At 38.5% G+C, this 23632-nt stretch overlaps 1 protein-coding gene and 1 pseudogene across 1 annotated transcript; both read right to left on the bottom strand.

Moving 5' to 3' along the window:
- Positions 1-654: 654 nt before the first annotated feature.
- DR1 (down-regulator of transcription 1) lies at positions 655-23632 on the bottom strand. Its single transcript, XM_067726929.1, has 3 exons — positions 22656-23632; positions 12025-12188; positions 655-4316 (listed from the first exon to the last, which is right to left on the bottom strand). Exons 1-3 carry the CDS (start codon positions 22873-22875, stop codon positions 4170-4172), a joined length of 531 nt encoding a protein of 176 aa, XP_067583030.1. The 5' UTR covers positions 22876-23632; the 3' UTR covers positions 655-4169.
- LOC137218990 (protein C19orf12 homolog pseudogene) lies at positions 14579-22795 on the bottom strand (annotated as a pseudogene).

Raw genomic sequence — 23632 nt, 5'->3', positions numbered from 1 at the left:
GCATATACCCTGAGAAAACCATAATTCAAAAAGAGTCATGTACCAAAGTGTTCATTGCAGCTCTATTTACAATAGCCTGGAGATGGAAACAACCTAAGTGTCCATCCTTGGATGAATGGATAAAGATGTGGCACATATATACAATGGAATATTACTCAGCCATAAAAAGAAACGAAATTGAGCTATTTGTAATGAGGTGGATAGACCTAGAGTCTGTCATACGAGTGAAGTAAGTCAGAAAGAGAAAGACAAATACCGTATGCTAACACATATATATGGAATTTAAGAAAAAGAAATGTCATGAAGAACCTAGGGCTAAGACAGGAATAAAGACACAGACCTACTAGATAATGGACTTGAGGATATGGGGAGGGGGAAGGGTAAGCTGTGACAAAGCAAGAGAGAGGCATGGACATATATACACTACCAAACGTAAGGTAGATAGCTAGTGGGAAGCAGCCGCATAGCACAGGGAGATCAGCTCGGTGTTTTGTGACCGCCTGGAGGGGTGGGATAGGGAGAGTGGGAGGGAGGGGACGCAAGAGGGAAGAGATATGGGAACATATGTATATGTATAACTGATTCACTTGGTTATAAAGCAGAAACTAACACACCATTGTAAAGCAATTATACTCCAATAAAGATGTAAAAAAATTAATAATAATAACAAGAACAAATACTTTTGCTTTATTTTCCTCTTGCTTTCATACTAAATAACAGACCTGCTGTAGCAAGTATAACTCATTTGGTATAATTTAAGAATTTCAAGAAATTCATTAACATTCTCAGGCCACTAGACCATTATAGTAATTCATTATTATAGTACACATTAAAATGGTGTCTTCTTACAAACACTCTGGAAAACTGACAGTACATAGTAAACACCAATACATGCACACCCCATGACCCAATAACTACACTCCCAAGTATATATTCAACAGAAATGCATATATACACTCACCAAAAGACATGTATAAGAATGTTCTCCACAGCATTATTCATAATAGCCCAGAATCAGAAACCACTCAAATGCCCATCAATGGTAGAATGGATAAATTTTGTATATAATAAAACTAGATAATGAAATACTGTTCAGCAATGAGAATGAATGAACTACAAATACATGCAACAATATGAATGAATCTCACTCTAGTAGGTTGAGTAACAGCCTCCTACGATATCCAGGATTGAAGACCTGGAACATGTAAATGTTACCGTATATGACAAAAGAGACCTTGTGGATATGATTAAATTAAGGATCCTGAGATGGGGGATTATCCTGGATTATCCAGGTGGGCCCTAAATGTAGATGTAGAGGAATATTTGATGTGATGATAAAAGCAGAAGCTTTGAACATGGAGGAAGAGCCCACAAGCCAAGGATTATAGGCAGACACTGGAAACTAAAAAAAAGACAAGGAAACAGATTTTCCACTCACAATTAATTTCCAGATTCAGGAACCAACCTCAGCTTTGGCCTAATGAAACTGATTTTGGACTTCTGATCTTCAGAACTGCAAGAGAATACGTTTGTGTTGTTTTAAATCACTAAGTTTGTGATACTTTATTACAGTGGCATCAGGAAACCAATCACTCACAAATATAATGATGAGCAAAAAAAGAGTGTATTATGTATGCATTTACATAAAATAAAAGACAGGCAGAACTGATTTTAGAAGTCAGAATAGTAGTTACTTCTGGGGAGGAAGAAGAAGATAGTGCTGAGACAGGGGCAAAAGGAGGGATTCTGGGATGTTCTTAACACTCTGTTTCTTGATCTGAGGGCTGGCAAAATGAGTATGTTTAATTTGTGAAAACCCTTATTTATGTACTTATATGTATGGTATATGTAAGTTTAAAAATTGATGCCTTTTCAACACTTACCTGATAATCTGCTGAAAAAGACATATATTCAAGGAGGTGGGGAAAATACTTACTAAACAATAACTTTATTTCTCAACAACCGTAAAGATTTTGTTTCTCTCTCCAAAGGATTTTAAAAATCTCAACAGACAGAATGTAATAGTTAACTGCTAAAAAATAAGCTAAGAGTAAAATACTGCTTAATTAGCTCTGTTATGCCTGCACCCTAGGACTGTAAATTACAAAAATACAAGTAAAACCACATTTTCTGAAATAACAGCAAACAGAGGAGAAAGTCAAGTACTATATACCAAATGATCAAAATGTCTTTTGGGCCTAGGATTCTTGAAACTAGTAAAAATGGTAATAATAGAAATCTCATGCCATTAATCTATATAGATTATTAAATATAAAAACAATTTATAAAACACATCAGATTTTATTGCTTGAAGAATATAGCATATGAAAATCACAAGAATGTCAAAATGAAAAGTCACTAGGATTCAAACATATAATACATTATCAGATGCAGTAAAATATTAATTAACCTGAACTCTGCATCAAAAAAAAAAAGTATGGAAAAATATCTAAGTTGTTTACATAAGAAACAGATATACTTAAAATAGAAAGTATAAGGATGTTACAGTACAAGTTAGAAAAGCCAACACTTATTAACTTATTATTTCTTAGACTAGACTACCTTTGGTACTTAAACTTTTAAAAAAACAATCCCTTCTATTTTGTCCAAATGCACTTCATGGATTCAATACCAACTTCAACTCAAAACATTAAGCAAGATTCACTTAGTTGTGGCATGGAAGAAGTGTATTTAATAAATGTATGACAATATTCCACTTTTTCTAAAACTGCAAAATATGATCATTAAGAAATCTAATACTTGTAAACTTCACTTATTTAGCTCTTCAATTAAAATTGGAATCCTGGCATCTGCCATCTGTCTTTAGACCTGGTGAATATACAAATTTAAATGATTTGGCAACTGACATAGGAATTTAGATTACTTCATACTATCTTAAGTGGCTTTCCATTCTGTTTTCAAAATACAAACAATAGGCCAGTTCTTCAACACACTGGATTCCTATAAAAATCACTACCATAGTTTATTTACTGGAACCAAATTAAAGCTCTTCCCTTGTAATGAGCAGGTTGAAACTATGTTTCATATAGGGCTGATCAATTATGATACACTTTCTTAAACAAAATAAAACAATCATTTTTTTAAAGCTCAATTATGATGGAGACAATGATGCCATTTCAAAAGGAAGCATTGGACACTCTAGGCCATCTAGTCAAGAAATTGTAAAAGTAATGCTAAAAACAAACAATAAGTAAACTATGACTACAAGTTAAATTACAAAAAAATCCGTCTTATAGCAAGCATGCTCATTAACTTTCATTTCTTTCCCCCAGCAAAGGTTTGAATATTCATGAACCTTAGTTAAACCAACGGAACCTAAGCAATTGTTTCACAAGTTCCAATAAACATGGATGGACTAAGCAAGTAATACTATTAACAATCATTGGAGTGAAATACTAAGAATCATGACAGTCCTCAAAACGGGGCAGTCTTTGAAATGTAATAGTGTAGCTCAAGATGAATTATGCTATAATAAAACTTTAGTTTTTACCTCCACATAAAACAAAAACAAAATCAAAACATAACCTACCAAATTTTACAACTACTACTGAACATACTCACCCTAGTTTTTGAAGGTCTTGTTTGAGATTTTTTTAAAACAAGTATATTCATCTGAGCATATATATTTAGTGCCTGTATATATACTCATTTTAAAAGACAAAAAATCCAAATACTACAGAACTGAACTCTTTGTTTTTTCAGCAGCCTGATCTAATATCTACTGCATCACATAGCACCTCCCCCCCAATAATTTAAAATTCCCAATTTTTAGTTTAGTTAAAAGGGCAGAGGAAATGCAAATGAAGATTTAGAGCTTCTGTATAAATTTCACTGTATTTTTATAAACTTGAAGTTTTCTGTAACACTGTTTATTGATCAAATAAAGGACTCACTGCTATCTAAAATTTCATAAACACCATTAAAAATTCAAAATTGATATTATACTGAGCCTTAAATTTTCAATAGTTAGAAGAGACAGTTTTTACATGAATAGCACACAATAGATGAAACTTAACGGCAGACATCCCTAGAATACCAATGGCAAGTCCACCAAGATGCATACAAAATTACAGATAAGCATTTCTTTCACTGTTTTCTTGTGCAGGGAAAAACATTTATAGAGGAAATAGAAACTCAGCTGGTGAATTTCAGATATCATCATCATCTTCTTCATCCTGAGAAGATCCTGCCTGGTTGGACGCACTTGCTGAAGCAGCTGCAAGCTGTGCTTGCTGGGCAGCTTGCTGCATTTGAAGCCATTCCTGTTGGGCTAATTCTGCTTGTTGCTGTCTAGCCTAAACACAAAAAACATAAAAAAAAAATAGTAATTTTTAAAAAAACCTACAACATGCACACTTTCATAAACTCAGTATCAAATTTGGATATTTTCCAACCATGATATAGTTGTTGTACATGAGGACAACATGAACTCTATAAGAAAATATAATTAGAGATTGCTTCTTCTCAATTTTCTTAAGGAGAGTTTCCATAAAAATTTTCGATAAAAGTTTCCTTTTATGCTACATAATGGTTCAACTGACGAACCTAAAAAAATTTAAAGAAAAATCACAACATTCACTCTTTGGTTCCTTTTCCCTGTGTTTCTCTCTCTTCTGTTTCACTTGATTCTTCTGTCCTCTCAACTCATAATTTTGACGTAAACATTTGCAATCTAAAAATTATTTCTGTGGCTTAAAAGTTCACTAGTACAATACCTCTGTTAGGGAAAAGTACTGTACGTGAATGCACCAGCTACACTGAATTTCTTTTAAGTTTCTATCACAGTTCCCTACTCTATAGATACATCTCTTTCTTCCTCTGTCCCTCTCCCCTCTCTCTGTAAATACACACGTATGTACACACAAAGAACATACTCTTCCCACATACACACTAGTGAAAATTATTTATCCAGTACTGAATTTAAGTGGGATAATTAAAATCCATTCATTTGAAATATCCTCTATATAAACCACCACAGGATTTGAGAAACCAAGATGCATACATATGCATTACATGCCCTATTGCACGAGCTAAGGCTCCTTCCCAATTTAATTTCATCCATTAGCAGAAAAACCACACCAAGAAGGGAAAAATGAATCTGTTTTTGAAAAGATCATATAATTTCCCATTAGAGTTTACCAAAACAATGTTGTTTCTCCATTTCTGTCTTTTCTCAGAAGTATTCTTTAAGCCTGGCTCATACCCTCCTTTATGAATGGCCAATTGCTAGTCATCATTTAAAACACACATCAGTTTTCAGTTTTTCTTGGTCCTTCTAGGTCACATTTTCTGCTCTATTTCATATTCTGTAATTCTCTATGCATTTCCATACCTATCCATTTTGTTCTCTAATTATGTAAGTATACGTCTTTTTTCTCCACTAGAGTGGAGAATAGAAAATGTTTCCATATTCATTGTTGCATTCCCAACATACAGGCCCCCAGTAGTTTCTGACTGGATGAATGTTTTGTGGGAAAACAATGAGGCTCAGCACAACCTTAAGATTTTACCATGTAAATCCCTAACTTTTCTTAATAATCTGTCATAAATGTATTATCCAAACATTCCTAGGGGAAAATTACTACACTTAAAAAAAAATCATTTAGGGACTTCCCTGGTGGTGCAGTGGTTAAGAATCCACCTGCCAATGCAGGGGACATGGGTTCGAGCCCTGGTCCTGGAAGATCCCACATGCCTCGAAGCAACTAAGCCTGTGTGCCACAACTACTGAGCCTGCGCTCTAGAGCCTGCGAGCCACAACTACTGAGCCTGCGTGCCACGACTACTGAAGCCCGGGCGCCTAGAGCCCATGCTCTGCAACAAGAGAAGCCACCACAATAAGAAGCCTGTGTACTGCAGTGAAGAGGAACCCCTGCTCGCCACAACTAGAGAAAGCTGCGCTCAGCAATGAAGACCCAATGCAGCCAAAAATAAATAAATAAAAATAAATAAATAAAATAAATTTGTTTAATCTGTAATTTAAAAAAAAATCATTTAATTGTTACCAATTAAGTCCAAATTTCTCAGCCTAGAGTTCAAGATCCTCCAAATTACTGTCTGCCCCAATGTATTTCTCTAATATTCTTTCAAAACATTTGTCTTGTGCTCCAAAAAAAAACAAACCAAAAAAACCCCTAGATAAACATAAAGTGTTTCCTAAATACACATCATACCCTCCCACTTTTGCTACCTTTACTCATGCTGATAGTCATTCTATTTGAAATCTGATTTTCACCTACTGAAATTCCACTCTTCCTTCAAGTCAAACTGAAATACTAGTTTCTCCATTAAGTTTGTTCCTGATTCCTTCCAGTATCATTCAGGGTCTAATCAGGAGATAGAAGTTACACTAGTCAGGGAAACAGAAAGAATGTCATATAAAAGATTATTAACCAAGTATAAAGGTGGTAACTAGGTAACTGAAAAGGCAAGAAATGAACACTAAGATATGTGGGTGGCAACTACAGAAAGCAGCCACCAACCCTAAAACTGGGGGAAACAAGGGAAGAGGCTGGGATTTTTAAAACTTGGAAGCTTAGAGGAGCAACCCATGGAAATGAAACTCAGACTTCTGAAGAAAGGGCATAAATTGGCTGGTACTACTACCATCTCTGAGCTCAGAGGATGGCCTCAAGGTTTGAGACCCAAATCCTTGAGGAAGGGGATGCATGTTCAGGCTGCTTCTGTATTAGAGAAACTGCAAACCAGATTCAGTTCCCACTACAGGAAAAAAATGATGCAGCCAGGGTGATGCATTGCTGGGTTGCTCAAAGGAACCTGAAGCCAACTGAAAGTAAAAGAAAGGAACATGTGCCTTCTTTCATCCAGCCCTGTAATCTCCCTCTAGAGCCCCTACTGGCAGCACAGTCTAAAGGAAGTCAGCTAGAAAACAGAAACGTGGTTTGCAGAGTACTGTGCCCAGTCTCAAAGCAGAACATAGAAAGGATGGTTTCATGCTGAGATAATTGCTTAGTAACTGGCACACTCCTATATCATTAAAATCTAATGTGATATCTCTGTACTTGGGGATCTCTTTACATCTTCCTCATGAGACTAGTCAACATCATAATACAGCTGTTAATATACCTATATTATACCTTCCCTACAAGACAAAAACGTTATTTGTGTTTTTTTAGGAAATTAAAGACCAGGTATTCTAGTAACTACTTCTACCTATTTTTATAAAGAAATATAGAAAATATTTCCATAAAACACAGGCATGTTTACTTTTATGGCAGGAATACCCAGAGTTCAAAATAGACTGAGAACGCTTCACAGAAAATACTTGAAAATGGTAGGGCAAACCAAATATATTGATTTAATCAACTTAATAATACCTACTTTGTGGCCTAATCAACTATAAATAGATACAATTTTGTGGCACATAAAAGATAATTCAAATAATTTCAAGTCTCTACACAGGTCTTATTGCAAAGTTGCTTTATCTTGTAGTTTGCTCAATGATCTACAAAGACATGTACTGGTTACACTAAAAATTTAACTGACTTTTAGGTATCATCACCCCATATCAGCACCCATACTTTTCTCTCTGAACATAAAAGCATTCCAGTGTCTTTAAAATCAATGTTGATTGGTAAATATTATTTGTATTCATTTCCACAAATTAAAAATTTCAGTGTATTTATTCTGCTTTCTTTTTTTCCCTTTTGCTTCTCACCCAATCCATCCCAAGTATTTTCCTTCTAAAATGGAAGAGTGAAAGAGAAGTAAGTAGGCATATACTTCCTAATTCACTTCTTCTGGAGATTTTCATTGTGTTTTAAGTTTCCCACTTCCACACACTAAAATAACTCATTTATAATTTACAGCTAACTTTAATCTCAACATATTAGATTACCTCCTTTTCAAATAGTTGCTGCTAGGGCTTCCCTGGTGGCACAGTAGTTGAGAGTCCGCCTGCCGATGCAGGGGACACGGGTTCGTGCCCCAGTCCGGGAAGATCCCACATGAGCCATGGCCTCTGAGCCTGCGCGTTCGGAGCCTGTGCTCCGCGATGGGAGAGGCCACAACAGTGAGAGGCCCACATACCGCAAAAAAACCACAAACAAACAAACAAACAAATATTTGCTGCTAACAGTGAAAGATAGCTTCAAATGAGGCTGCTATTGTTTTGGCATATAAAATAAAGTCTAAATGATTAAGTGAAATGAAAGTTATGTAAAAGATGTTATAATAATTTATCAGTTCCTTTTACATTTAAGACTAAAGTACTTTATGCTCTAGGAAAAAAAGTACTAAGCGGCTGCTATAATTTTACTTCTCTTCTGATTTTTCTCACAATAGCAAAGAAATACTAGGGTATTTTCACCCATAGGTCAGGGCAAGAAAGAAGGGAGATAAGGGGAAAAAAACAAAACAAAATAGATGACAAGGGTAGAGAGCTGAAGACAGATATGGCAGTCAGTCAGTTATTTTTCATTCATCTTTTTGCCCTAGAAACGATAAAGCATGTTCATTTCACTTAAAAGTTCCAAAATAAATTTAAGCAAACAAAATGGTGGCTAGAGCATTAGCACAGTATAGTAGAAAGAGCACAGGTTTTGGAGTCAAAAGGTACTTACCTTTCATTTGTTTAAGTCAATCCTTCCCAGTACTAAGCTTCATAATGATAGGAACCATGTCTCTTTTTTATACTGTTAGAAGCCTAGCACCTAGCACTATATCTGGTAAATAGTGAAGACTTTAATAAATGTCTGTAGAACAAATGATCTGATCTCATGCAAGCTTCTCTATCTCTGAGTCTGTTTCTTAAGGCATAAATGGGTATAGTAAAATTTGTATTACTCATTAAGAACTCTGCAAAGTATATAACGTATTTAGCAGAGCACCATTTTCCTTTTATCAAATATTTCCTTTGGCACCCTGTAGGTGATCTGCAATAGTAGAGACTCAATAAATAATAGTCATTAGCTTTTTTTTTTAAAGACATCTTGCTATTTCATGCCTCTTTTTTTTTTTAAATAAATAAATTTATTTATTTATGGCTGTGTTGGGTCTTCGTTGCTGTAAGCGGGCTTTCTCTAGTCTAGCTGCGCGCGGGCTTTCTCTAGTTGCAGAGAGTGGGGGCTACTCTTCATTGCAGGGCGTGGGCTTCTCACTGCGGTGGCTTCTCTTGTTGCAGGCACAGTCTCTATGCGCACGGGCTTCAGTAGCTGTGGCACATGGGCTCAGTAGTTGTGGCTCGCAGACTTCTAGAACGCAGGCTCAGTAGTTGTGGTGCACGGGCTTAGTTGCTCCGCAGCATGTGGGATCCTCCTGGACCAGGGCTCGAACCCATGTTCCCTGCTTTGGCAGGCAGATTCTTAACTACTGAACAACCAGGGAAGTCTGCCATTAGCTTTTAAAAAAAATTATCATTCCTCATTTGGTACCTCATATTCATAAGGATTATAACACTGTTTGCATGTGCTCATGCCTGCCTCAAAGGCTTTTCCACTTTAGCACCTATTTCATAGGTTGTTGTGAGGATTAAATGAAATAATACTGGTAAATTACTTGGCAACATGATTAACACATGTTTAGAACTCAAATGTTGGTAAGCTTTTATCTTCCTTATTAGTTTAAATGGTATCTGCTGTCTAGTCCTTGATAACACTTAAAATTCAAATGCTTTTAAATATAAACCAAACTGGTTGTTATGACTGCAAAGAGATCAGTTATGGTACTCATCTGGAAGAGATGACCTAAAATGGTATTTCCCAGTTCTAATGGTAATTACAGTAACTGGTAGCAATTCTTATTCTATTCAAACCAAACCTGTCTTTCAATTTCAAATGAGAAGCCAGAACTTTGTAGGGAAAAAACAATATCACCTTCTCCCCTCTTTTTTTTTAATAATGGTGAATAGGTTCTTTAACCTCCTTGAACCTCAGAATTGTAATTTGGAACATCAAGGTTGAAGTAAATGATTTTCAAAAGTCTCTTCCATCCCTAGAGTTCTGTGCTTCCTTGACTTACCAACCCAACTCAGTCATCCATTCAACAAATAGTTACTGAATACTCCCCCTGTGCTAGTTACCATGTTAGGTGGGTGCTAGAGATACAACTAATAATGGGTCCTGCCCTCAGGGAGCTTACAGACTAATGGTAGGGACAGACATTTATAAATGACCATACAGCTCTATTCCCATGATGAAATAAGTATCTCTATGGAACTGAAACACTCCATATTTTACATCCTGTTTGCCATAGAACAACCTCTGGCCCAACGATTTAGGTCTAACTTTCAAGATCTTCCCACTGGAAAGTCAGTCAAATGCTTTATTTCAAAAAAGTATTTACATATAGACAGTTTGCTTGAGCAATCTGAGCATTTTAGTAGTACCCAAAAATGGAATGGATTATTTTTTAAGCTGTTATCATAAATTTTCAAGTTCATAATTGCTTGCCCCTGCCTTTGCAGGGTAGGTGGGGAGGAGGTACAGAGAAGAGAAAGTAAAAATACCGTTAAGGTACCTCAGCCCCAGCTGATAAGTTTTGCCTTGAACAGTGATTTGCATTCTTAATAATCAGGTTATTAAGCTCTCAGCCTTATGTGGAGTAAATATTCAGTCACATTCAAGAATCACTGTACTCTGTAACTGTCTTCTCCCCAGCTTCAATGAACCTGGTAGAGAAGAAGGAAACGCCAATTTTTCTCTCTCAATTTCTTCCTCTTGTTCTTGCCCTGCATACTTGTAGGTATTCTAGGTGTTGCATCCCATGCCTGAGTGGAAAGGACTGATGGAAAGCTTTTTTGTGTTGGTCTTTGCCATCAGCATGGGGTATGTGTGCATACTGGTTGTAGTGTCTATTCACTCCATGTGAAAGCTGTGCTGTGTGGGCTTCTGCATCCCCTTATCTTCATCCCTAGGTATTTTTATTAGGTAATAAATGCTGCCAGCCTTTGTTGCCTCTACTATAACACCAAGGAACAGTGAACCATGGGGAGAACACGAGGGGTGAGATATACTATAGCAGTCATCTTTGGAAAATATGATCTTCCACAGAGGATAGCTCCGAAATGTGTTACAGAGCTTGCTTCTATTTTGCCACCAAGGGGACCTGGAAGGGAATGAAGAAGGTACCCAGGATTCTAAGGATGGGCCAAGGCAGGCCCAGAAGATGGTACAGAGATAACATTGGTGAAATTCTAAGAGGCTAGCCACAAATTCCATTCAGTCCCAGCTCCCTGTGGTCCCCTCCTTTCTTTTTTTTTTTTTTTTTTTTTTTGCGGTACGTGGGCGTCTCACTGTTGTGGCCTCTCCCGTTGCGGAGCACAGGCTCCAGACGCGCAGGCTCAGCGGCCATGGCTCACGGGACCAGCCGCTCCACGGCATGTGGGATCTTCCCGGACCAGGGCACGAACCCGTGTCCCCTGCATCAGCAGGCGGACTCTCAACCACTGCGCCAGTAGGGAAGCCCCCCTCCTTTCTTAAAAACTAAAGGGATATTAGTACTTGTTGCTAATCCTTCACAGACTGGACATTAGAACTGTGACAAGCAAGAAAGCAGAAAAGTTTTCTCCCTTTCTCTGCTCCACTGGCCCTTCAAAGTTTTTAAGATTAGAATGTTTTAAAGGTGTATTAAAGACCTAATTTAACTACAAAGTAGATGTTAATCAGATTTTTCTTATATGCCATTCGTCTAAAAATTTGATACAATATTTTCTCACCAGTCTATCATTTTAAATCTTAAGAATGTTTAGGTATACTTTTCATGCTTTTAAATGGCCATTCCGCCTGAAAAAACATCAAAATAAAATCTCAGTAGTTATTTGGAGTTGTTCTCAGAAAATAGGCTGCTGCAAATATAGGCTGCTTTTATATAAAGTAAAAAACTAGCCAGACCTAACATCAGGCTCTATGATCAAACAATCAGCCACAGAAAGAAAATTTTGGGGGTACGTATGTTGACTAAGGAAATGATTTTAGAAACCAGTATGATTTTGGTTAGTAAACAGGGTCAGATTCAGATGAAAATAATTTAAAATGTGTTACTTACTTTTGCAAATAATTCCTGTTGCTGTCTCAATAACTCTTCTTCAGGAATACCAAGGTTTTCCAAACGAGAACTGGCCTTTCTTCTTTTTAATGCTACTGTCTTGCATTCTTGTAAGACTTCTTTTACTTCACTGATATAAGAGCCAAAGCCTAAACTTTCTAGTGCTGGGGAAATGAAAATATGAAAACATGAAAAAGTGGTAAAAACACAACTTTTTCTCTCACCTATGGAACATTAAGTTTGGTGAGGGTTTTGGGCTGGGTGTTGGAGGGGAAGGTTGTTGCTTTCTAATAATTTTACCTATTTTATAGCTGCACAACAATCATCGGTATGGCTAAGACAAAATATTTTATCAAACTTTCTTAATATTAGATGGCAAATTAGTTAAAACTTAAGGAACATTTCAAGGCACTGGCCTTCACTTTTCCTTTTCTTTCTAATTTTTTAAAAACCAAAGCATTTCCTGGAGGAAAAAAAAAAGTCCAATGTAAGAACATGTGGTTTTAGTAAGAAAACATTTTTCCTATACCACTCATAGTAAATCAACCATTAAGTCATCACTTTCTCAAAGAATACAAAAAGAGCAAATATTTGGAATATATTTGTTAATAAAACATATTTTGTACCATTTGGCTTAGAAAAAGTAGGCTGGTAACACATGCTCTAACTTTCAGCAGGATAAGATGAAAGAATAGATAAGTTCTTTTGTCTAATATACCAACAGGAAACTAGTATTTTTAGCAAAGACACTCAAACTGCTAAGTTTAAGAAATACTGGTGGAAAGAGCTTATGAAATTCAGCATTTATATTCAACCAAAGTTTCCCTTGAAAATAAAACTTAACAGGAAACACTATAAAAATATTTAAAGTGACATGGCAGAAAAACTGGGATAAAGGAAGACTATAAGGATGGAAGAAACATTAACAAAAAATTATCTCCCTTTATTTTTTCACATTTAGAAGAAAAATTTGTAAGAAAAAAAGGCCTTCTGTAATCCAGAAAGACAAAGCATAAAATTTCCTTTTGGCTCACTGTATTTAAGATTATATAGTTTTCTAAATGTTAAGGCCCCAAAATCATATTTTGCTTTCTGAGCCACTGATGAAATATAGGTGGTGAAAAACACAGTAAATGAACTTAAGTTAGTTCATCAGTTCTTATAGTCTTTCAACAACTATGATGAGCCAGACTCCCTCAGTAAAGATGCCCTAAGTTCCAACTTTAGGAATTTGCTCTTCAAGGAGAATACCAAATATACCTTTAAAATCTACATTCCCATATAAGCTGTGTTTTTTAAGGCATTTTGAATGACTTACAACTTTAATTATTTCATATATTAAGCTGTTTTCATAAACCGTCTTTAGAAATAATGTGATGCCAAAAAGCAGACTGCTATTACTTGAATTTTAATTAACTTACAGACCCTCCCCTTGTTCCCCCCAAATTTCAATAAGACATTATTCTTATTCTGAGTTCTGTTTACCAACTTAACCACCACCTAATCCCTGGCCTCAAGGAGTTTGGAGTATAGTAGGAAATTAAGTGAAAATTAGGCAGCCTGAATTTTTTACTTGAATTGACAGACATTATTTTTTAAGTGTCAATGCTAGAAGCCAAAGTTTTATCTTTTCTCTCTCTTTGTTTTAAATAAATTTATTTATTTTTGGCTGCACTGGGTCTTCGTTGCTGCACGCAGGCTTTCTCTAGTTACGGCGAGCAGGGGCTACTCTTTTTTTTTTGGCTGCGTGGGGTCTCTGTTGCTGCGCGTGGGCTTTTCTCTAGTTGCGGCGAGCGGGAGTTACTCTTCGTTGCGGTGCACGGGCTTCTCATTGGGTGGCTTCTCTTGTTGCAGAGCACAGGCTCTAGGCACGCAAGCTTCAGTAGTTGTGGCACTCAGGCTCAGTAGTTGTGGCGCACGGGCTTAGTTGCTCCACAGCACGTGGGACCTTCCTAGATGAGGGCTCGAACCCGTGTCCCCTGCATTGGCAGACGGATTCTTAACCACTGCGCCACCAGGGAAGCCCCAAGCAGGGGCTACTCTTCATTGTGGTGTGCGGGCTTCTCATTGTGGTGGCTGCTCTTGTTGCAGAGCACAGGCTCTGGGCGCGCAGGCTTCAGTAGTTGTGGCTCACGGGCTCTAGAGCGCAGGCTCAGTAACTGTGGTACACGGGCTTAGTTGCTCCGCAGCATGTGGGATTTTTCAGGACCAGGGCTCGAAACTGTGTCCCCTGCACTGGCAGGCGGATTCTTAACCACTGTGCCACCAGGGAAGTCCCTCTTTTCTCTTTTTTAAAGGCACAAGCATAGTAGTGCATTTTCAGTAATACTGGCTGGAGACAGTACCAAAAGAAATCAGTAAATGATTTAAGGTGTCCCACCACATTCTAAAGAAAAGTCTTATTTTCTTATTCTAAAGAAAAGTTTTGGGCTTCCCTGGTGGCGCAGTGGTTAAGAATCCACCTGCCAATGCAGGAGACATGGGTTCGAGCCCTGGTCCGGGAAGATCCCACATGCCGCGGAGCAACGAAGCCCGTGTACCACAACTACTGAGCCTGCACGCCACAACTACTGAGCCTGCATGCCTAGAGCCCGTGCTCCGTAACAAGAGAAGCCACCGCAATGAGAAGCCCATGCACTGCAACGAAGAGTAGCCCCCACTCGCTGCAACTAAAAGAAAGCCCGAGCACAGCAACGAAGACCAAACGCAGCCAAAAAGAGAAAAACAAATACCATATGCAGGCAAAAATTTTAATAAATAAATTAAAAAAAGAAAAGTCTTATTTCCTTAGCCCTACAACAAGGTTCTCCAAGATCTAGCCCCACTTACCTTCCCAGCTTTATTTCTGCCATTAAATCCCTGCATACTTTGTTAAACCTGACCGCTCAATGTTTCCCAACAGGCACCAGTTTCCCACATTCGTGCTGACAGTAATTCATTCAAGGCCTGGATCAAACTATATCTTCAAATTAAGCTTGCCTGATCCTCCTAGACAGAAGTAATCTCCCCCTTTTGAAATAAGATAGACTTAGAATTTGGAACTTGGTTGTCACTGTATTTGTATAACCTTGGATATGTTACTTAATATCTCTAAGCTTCAATTTCCCATCTGTAAAATGAAAACAGCATCTATTTCACAATATCTTCCTACAGCCAGAAGCACTATAGTGGTTAAGCTTGCAACCCCACAGGGACTGACTCCCAGCTCTGCCTCATATTAGCTGTGTGAGTCAGGGTAAGTTCCTTCACCTCTGTTCCTCTAAAACAAGAATAACAGTACCTACATCTCATCAGATCAGGTTGCTGTGAAGAATAAATGAATATAAACAAAGAGCTAAGAACACAGGCTGGCCCACAGAAGGAGCAAAATTAAGTATTCACTATTATATTTTTAATACTTTAAGGATTGTGGAAATCAACAAGTGATTAACCTATGGCATTTAACAACACAGTGTCTAACATGTAAGAGTCCCTTAACTTGGACATATTATTCATCTTTTATTCATCTTTTTGTTGTTGTTGTTCAGAAAACATTTAGGGGAAATTAGGGGAAATTTAGGGTGAAATTTAGGGTGGGCACATTTCTTAGTTTATAATTCTACCACTTCAGAAAGAGCAATAATTTTACTGAAAATATTTAATTTAAAAAACATCACTCAAGAACTACTATGACTTTTCAGATGGGGAAAGCAAGCCCCTGGGAGGGCGAGAGCCCAGTCGGGCAGCTACTGGGGGAGAGGCTGGGTGCCACTGACGTTTGTGGCTTCACTCAGCAGGCCAACTGCCCCCTCCCTGAAGCCACTCAGAAGTCACTGGGTGGGGAAGGGGCGTTCAAGAGGTAAACATGATTCCAGCAGGGGACAGCCCCAAGGTCCCAAGGGAGGGCTGGTCAGGCAACGGCTGCCTGGACAGGTATCATCTTCACGTGATGAGATGAGAAGGCTGAACGTGAAGACCTTCTTCCAGCCCCTATGTGAGCGAGAGTAGATTCAGAAAACTGCCGCTACGTGGCAGCAGTCACGGCTTTACTGTTCACCAGCTTCCCAGTTGAAGGGTTGTCAGGGCACACAGGTGCACACGGCCACAAAACACGGCATCTTAAATAATTTCCAGAACATGATATAGCACAGCCCCAGCCTCTCCAGCAAGAGACTTCGCTACAGTTTAGGGTAATATTCTGATGATGTGGGGCTTCTTGCAGCTTCCCAGTCACCTTCCATGAGTCGGCGGGAATCATCTAAATGGACCCCGCTTCCCGGAGCAGAGGCCTAGCCGTCGCACTGCACTTCCGCCTGGAGCTCCTTGGTGACGTAGTTGGCCAGCATCGCCAGCAGCTGCTGCTGCAGGGCCTCACTGCCCATGACCAGGATGGTCAGCTGCACGGCGTCTGTCCATTCCAGGCGCCTGACGATGGCAGTGGCTTCGTTAAGGAGCTTCTGATGCTCAGGAGATGGCAGCTCCATTATGATCTGAGGAACTGGCTTAAACTGTCCACTTGTCATCCAAGCGCCTAACAAACCCCCGACGGCCCCCCCAACGGCTAGTCCTGGTGGCCCGCCCACCAAACCACCAACGAAGGCCACGGCCCCTGTGACCAGGCCGCCCCTCCCAGAGTGCTTGACGGCCGCCCGCATTTTCCTCTCCTCGGAAACGGAGCACAGGAGCCTCATGATGTCCTCCACCGCGACAGGCATCGCAGCAGACCTGCAGAGGCGGCGCCGCGAGGTCACAGGCTGGCAGGCGCCGGGACTTTTTTTATTCATCTATATCTTTTCTCTTACACTTAAGAGTATGCTAGTAAGTATACAGGACCTAAATAAATGTATAGCTATGCATTATCACACCATTGAATTCAAGCTGAACAAGTATATTAAATTTACTAAATTAAGTCAATACACTTGAGAGAACTCTTCAAAATGTCATGAATCACTAGACTAGACATTAAAAACTTCAATCCAATCTACCTTAAACCATGGAGGGCTTGGGTTAAAAATTAAAAAACAGAAACAAAAAACTCACTTTTAAACACATCTAAGGTTGAAAACACTGTTTTCAAAAAAAAAAAAACTGCAAGTAAGTCCAAGGTTAATATTTAATATTATTGAAAGAGCTATACTCTCAATGCTGAGTACACTGTACTCTCAATAAAATGGTTCAACAGGAGCAGCCATAAATTTAATTTCAAAACTGCATTGACTTTAATCCTAATTTTAAACACATTTTGGCTAACGGATATGAGTAACTGGACACAGCATTTTCTAAATGGGGATATTTTACATCATCTGTTATCATGTAGTAATAATATCCCTATTTTACATAAAGGAGAATCTTGAAGGATAAGGAAAATGGCTCCTAAGCAGGGCCATCCGTTAACAGTTGTGCAGGTGGTTCAGTGCACAACAGCAGCGTATCTGAGGAGAGCCATTCATACTGTAAACATCATAGATTTGTATGCTTATTATAGCACTTTTTCTGGCAGATGGTAGTAAAGGTTTTTAAGGAAGGAGTGTCTCAACAGCCATTTATGATAAAAACTCTCCAGAAAGTGGGCATAGAAGGAACCTACCTCAACATTCTAAAGGCCATATATGACAAACCCACAGCAAACATCATTCTCAATGGTGAAAAACTGAAAGCATTTCCTGTAAGATCAGGAACAAGACAAGGGTGTCCACTCTCATCACTATTATTCAACATAGTTTTGGAAGTCCTAGCCATGGCAATCAGAGAAGAAAAGGAAATAAAAGGAATCCAAATTGGAAAAGAAGAAGTAAAACTGTCACTGTTTGCAGATGCCATGATACTATACATAGAAAATCCTAAAGATGCCACCAGAAAACTACTAGAGCAAATCAATGAATTCAGTAGAGTTGCAGGATACAAAATTAATACACAGAAGGAGTGCCTTTTTCTAATTTGTACAAAGGGATTTTATGGATTATTGATGGCCCTCGCTCTAAGGATCTCAGAGTAAAAGTCAAAAAAAATAATATATATATTTTAAAATTTGTGGATAAAACACATATCACTTGTTTCTCAGAGGTCTGTCTGCTACCCTCTGCCATCTACCTTAAAACTGTACCCAGAAAAGTGTATGGCATATTAAGGAAAAAAAAAAATTTAGCATGTTTTTTTCAATTCAAATGACAGATATTAAGACAACTACTTAAAAAAAAAAGGTAAAAATGTCCACCCAACAATTTTAATACAGTCGTATCTTATATTTTACCAAAAATGATGTACTCCTCAAAAGTTTTGTTATAGGGCTTCCCTGGTGGCGCAGTGGTTGAGAGTCCGCCTGCTGATGCAGGGGACACGGGTTCGTGCCCTGGTCTGGGAAGATCCCACATGCCGCGGAGCGGCTGGTCCCATGAGCTATGGCCGCTGAGCCTGCGCGTCCGGAGCCTGTGCTCCGCAACGGGAGAGGCCACAGCAGTGAGAGGCTTGCGTACCGCAAAAAAAAAAAAAAAAAAGTTTTGTTATAACATGAATTTGTGTGAATTACTTTATACTTCATATGCATAATGCATGCTTTTCATTTGAAAAAACTAAAATATAAAAAATAGCATTCTCTAATTTCTCTATTTTCTTTTGTTTGTATGTTAGGTGATGGAGGTATGGAGGTGATGTAGTTAGCTTAAAATATATTAAGAGGATGTAGGCCAAAGTGACTTCTTGGCTTACTGGCCTGACAAAGACCCTTAAGAATCATGCCCTCTATGGTATCACCACTCGTGGGAATCTGGGACAACAATGAGAGATGGATGGCAGAGCAAGAATCAAATATCATTCATCTTTATATCCTTAGCAGTATCTAGTACAGTGCCAAGTACACAGTAGTATTCAAAAGTAACTGCTGGGTGGCAGAAGGAAAATAAAAACAAAATACATACCAGTTTTAAAGAAAACAGTAAAATCCTAACTTGAAAAGCACCTGATTATGTGATAAATTGTGCAATGTAAATTACATGTCCCTTCAGAAAAAAATTTCAGTATGGATGATTATTTAGGCAATACAATATCATTCTTCTTATTATTACAACTTCTCTGCAATCACTCAGATCCTCTGATTTCAAAACTACTCCACATCCACTTTCCAAAACAGACTGTGGTTTAGGCTTTAGAGCAAGATTCTCAAAGTGTGGTCCATGGACTTGTGCCAGAAATGCCTGTAATGGTCTGCAATGAGTTAAGTACGGAAATTCAAAGTAAGCATTTTAAGAACCTTCACGACAAAACTGTAACTATGTGAAGTGATGGCTGTGTTAACTAATTTTATTGTGGTAATTATTTCATAATATATACACACATCAAATCATTACATTGTAAACCTTAAACTTACACAATGCTACATGTCAATTATATTTCAAAAAGCTGGGGGGAAAAAGAAGAAACTTCATAGCAATTTGACAAAGTAATTTTATTTCTATTGAATGCAGTATCAAAAAATTTCATTGTTTTTCTAGTGATCCATTTTTTTTGTATTTTACCAAAGTACCAGTGTGAGAGGGGTTATAATTTTTTTAAAAAGTCCTTCAACACAGAGCTTGGAGCAACACAACTGCTGAAGAAGTGAATCCTCGGAGACTTTTTCAAACTTTCACTACTTTCAGTTACTATTCTCAAAAACATGAGGAAAAAAAAATGTAGCAAGAGATTTAAAATGCAGAAATAAAATAATATCACTTAAAATATTCTTATTTACACTTTGGCTTTACAAATGGCATCATGATGTAAGGTTAAACATAACAGACTTTCAGCTTTATATTTCAATCAGTATCACTATAAAGTTTTTAAATTATTATTTATTGTAGCATATTTCATGTAAGTTTCTCAATCCTGACAGATTCTCAGTAATTGCTAATTATACCTGAAACCATTAAGTATTATTTATACATAAATGGGGAAACCTTAGTTAACAGATTTGCCTAAGGCCAGACTTTCCGGTACAGAACCTGCAGCTCCTAACTCTCAATGTCAATTCTTTCCATAATGCAACAGAACATGTTAGTACTCATTTAAAGATATGTGTTCACAGAAACCCAGCAACGAAATAAAAGGAACACCTTATAAGCTTAGAACTCCCTCTGTTGTGTGTATGTGATCTTCAAAGTCCATGTTCTTAAACTAAAAATAAGCAAAATAGTTAGATAATTTTTTAAAATTTTAACTAGGTTATATAATTTCAGATTTACTGGCAATAAAATTATTTTAACTTCTGCATGCATTTTACAGAACTGCCTCAAATGCTTAATTTGCCCTGACAAGGTAAAGCAAAGTGGCAAGTGAAATGTTCTGAAGCAAAGTTTAGTTCATTAAACTTATTACCAAAAAAATCCAAACTTCAACATGTGAAAATCAAACCACTTTAAAACGTACATTATTCCACTTGGCTATATCTTACATTCTTAAATAATCAACATTGACAGAACAGCATAAAAAATGTCATACCCAACTTTCTAGAGTTAGTCTATAAACACACACTTTAACCACCTAAAAAAATATACACCTTAAGGATTTCTTTTAAAAAATTTTAATCACTCAAGACAAAAGTTTCTTTAAATGATTAAGCAATATGATATCAATATGAGATTATAAATGTATAAAATCTATTCCCCTAACTGGGGAGAATTTGGGGCTAAAATGTAGGTCCTTATCCACTTAACAAAGGCAATGTTAAAAAAAAAAGGTAAATTTATAAGGCTGTAGCAGGTTAATGCGTGATTTTTTTTTTTTTAATTAATAAATCATCCTCAGTACACAGGGAAAATGCTTTCACTGGAACTTTTTGACTCATATGTTAAACTGAATTTAGCATATTCCAAAGTTGAGCTGTTTAGCATACTGTTCACTACAGCTGCACTTTTCTTCCATCATGTCAATCAGAAATCTAAATATATCCTAGAAAAGAATAAACTCTACCCAAGAAGACAGATTGTAATGTGTTTTTAGATTTTTGGAATGATCCCCACTTCTGTGGTGTAAACAAATGTTTAGGCAGATCCTTTTGAAATCTTTTGCAATTTTCATTAGAAAGACAATGTTGATAAAAGATCCTTTTTCCCTTTTATGAGTTGTAAAAGGTAATTACAGCTATTTGTGTTGGATAATCTTGTGAAAGGCTTGTGACAACTGCACATACAATGTAAAAATAAAAACACAAGAGGAAACATAGACAACTTGGCTTTCATTTTACTTCAGAGTACACCAAACAAGTAGAAGAAAACACTAGCTTTAAAATCAAATATACTTCTTCCTAGGGATTTTTTTTCTCCTTATGTACTGAAATGGAAATGGCAGAGTATGTTTTAAATCTATCTCCTACACATCATTAAGGATCAAAAATGAATCATTTAATCCTTTTGTCAATATTGACCATAAAATACTGCATATGGTGAATATGAGCAGATGTGTCCTCTACTTCAGAATAACAGGGAAGTCACCTTTTAAAAAGTTAAATTTTAAAAATAAAATGGTAGACAACCGCCTGCCTACCAAAATTAAATTAATCATGATTTTTTTTCTGACTTCAAAAGCAATCAAGAAATTGTTAGAATTTTAATTGGGTTATTATAAAAAGCAAGTTATCACCTCAAATAGAATGCAACCTTTTCATAAGAGTACATGTACAAGTCACAGAAAGTGCTTCCCAAAACATTATGACTAGTAAATGTCTCCCCATCCCTGAAACAAACCATCAGAATATGGTCCCCCAAATCCCTATTAACTGAACTAAATCCTTTCCAAGATGAGAGAAGAAACTGTTAAACTTTCAGAACTGCTGTTCAATAAAAGCTGAAGCGTTTACATCTAAATGGGGATGACAGCAGGAAACAAGGGGGAAATATTCCATGAAAAACATCTCTCACAATCTTTCAACCCAAGCTTTAAAAATCTATCTCCATGGAACAAAGCAAGCTACAGAAAAAAGGAAGAAAGTAAGGAAGGAGGGGAAGGAAAATTAAAGAACACTGCCCCTTTTCTTACAGAATAGAACTGGAGTGCTTTGGCAACTTGTTGATTAACGTTAGGACCATGAAACCATTTTTAAAGCAGAAAATACACTCTATCCAACACTAATAAACTTTACAACGTTGAACATGCACGTTAAGAATATTTTTACTCGTGTTCTGAAAATTCATCTTTTCCTCTACACTGGTGAAAAGGTCGGGTGGGGAAGGGGTACCCTTTCCACTCATGCTTGAACTTCTGGTCTGAATTCTAATTCTCCAAGGCAGAACTTCTGGGTTCCTCTCTCAGTTGTCATGATCTAGGTTCCACTTTAGGCAAGCACTTTCTCAGTTGTCACGTCTAGCTTCCACTTCAGGTAGGCAAAATTCTTGTTGCTTGGGCTTACCTGGCTGTAAATTGAGATCGCTGCTACTACCTTATTTGGGGGGATGTTAGCTGACCTAATCGTTTGAAACCCTTACCTGCATTCGCTCTTTGAAAAGGACCACGAGAATATTACACAGGGATTTTAAGGCACCGGCTGCTTCTATGCCCGCGCAGCTTTTTCAGTTATTAGTACTAACCAGGGGACAGGACTGAAGGCTTTGACATGAACGGGTCACGCGATTAGCACTGTCCCCGGCCCCTCTTTTAAACAAAATCCCACACATACCACTTACCTTGTATGACGTGCTCTGGCGAGATGGTCTTCTTTTCCGATTTATTGCAAATCTCATTGGCTTCAGAAGATATAAGGTGAATGAATTCAGTGCAGCAGTTCACCACCAGCTCCCGGGCATCGTTGGCCACCCGGACATTGGGGAGAGTCTCTTTAATCATCTTATTGATAGCAGCTCTGGGTATAGTGAGATCATCATCGTTTCCAGATGAGGAAGCCATCGTACCTTCCTATCTCTCGCGCCCGACTTTGAAAACTCCCCCAGTTCTGGTCCACTGCTCCACGAAGATTTTTCAAAAGGCTGCCCTCGGAGAGCAATCCGGGGGGCGCTCTGAGAAGAGGGTGCAGAAAATTAAGGGGCGAGGGGTTGGCTCGAGAGGGCGTGGAACACCCGCGTGTGTGAAAGATTCAGGGCGAGGCTGGGAGCAAATTTCGCGGGGGGGAGCTGAGGATTCTGGGGACAGCACTGCCCAGGTCGGAGAGGGGAAGGCTAGGTGGTCCGGAAATCTGAGCACTGGAGAACCCCCTTCGTGTCTCCTCTGCGGGGCGTGCGCTGTCGCCTAACCGGTTCCCCAACGGCGCCGGAGCAGAGGCAAGGTCCAGGGGCACTGGTCTGGCCGCGGTACAGGACGGACACCCAGCGGGCTGGGCTCTACAGAGCCGGAGCCCCCGCTGCCAATGCCGCCGCCGCCAGCAGCCGCTGCTGCCGCCTCAACCAAACCATCCTTGAGACACCCGCGCCGCCGCCTCACAACATGTCGGCCGCGGCCGCTGCTGTAACCGGGGCGGCCTCCGGGGAACAAATACGGTCAGAACCAGGCACAAGGGGAGCGGCAGTGGCGCCGCTGTGGCCGTTTAGCCTGAACGCAGATCGCAGAAGCCAAAGCCGCGGAAACGGTGGTCCGTCCCTCCAGAAGCCAGAGAAGGTTTGCTGGAAGCCTCTCCCGATACCCTTTGCGCTACCGGAAGCCTCGCCCC

This window comes from Pseudorca crassidens, chromosome 2 (assembly GCF_039906515.1).
Source record: "Pseudorca crassidens isolate mPseCra1 chromosome 2, mPseCra1.hap1, whole genome shotgun sequence".
Taxonomy (NCBI): Eukaryota; Metazoa; Chordata; class Mammalia; order Artiodactyla; family Delphinidae; genus Pseudorca; species Pseudorca crassidens.
The sequence above is the reverse complement of the archived record's forward strand: the minus strand, read 5'-3'. Positions and strand labels throughout refer to the sequence as shown.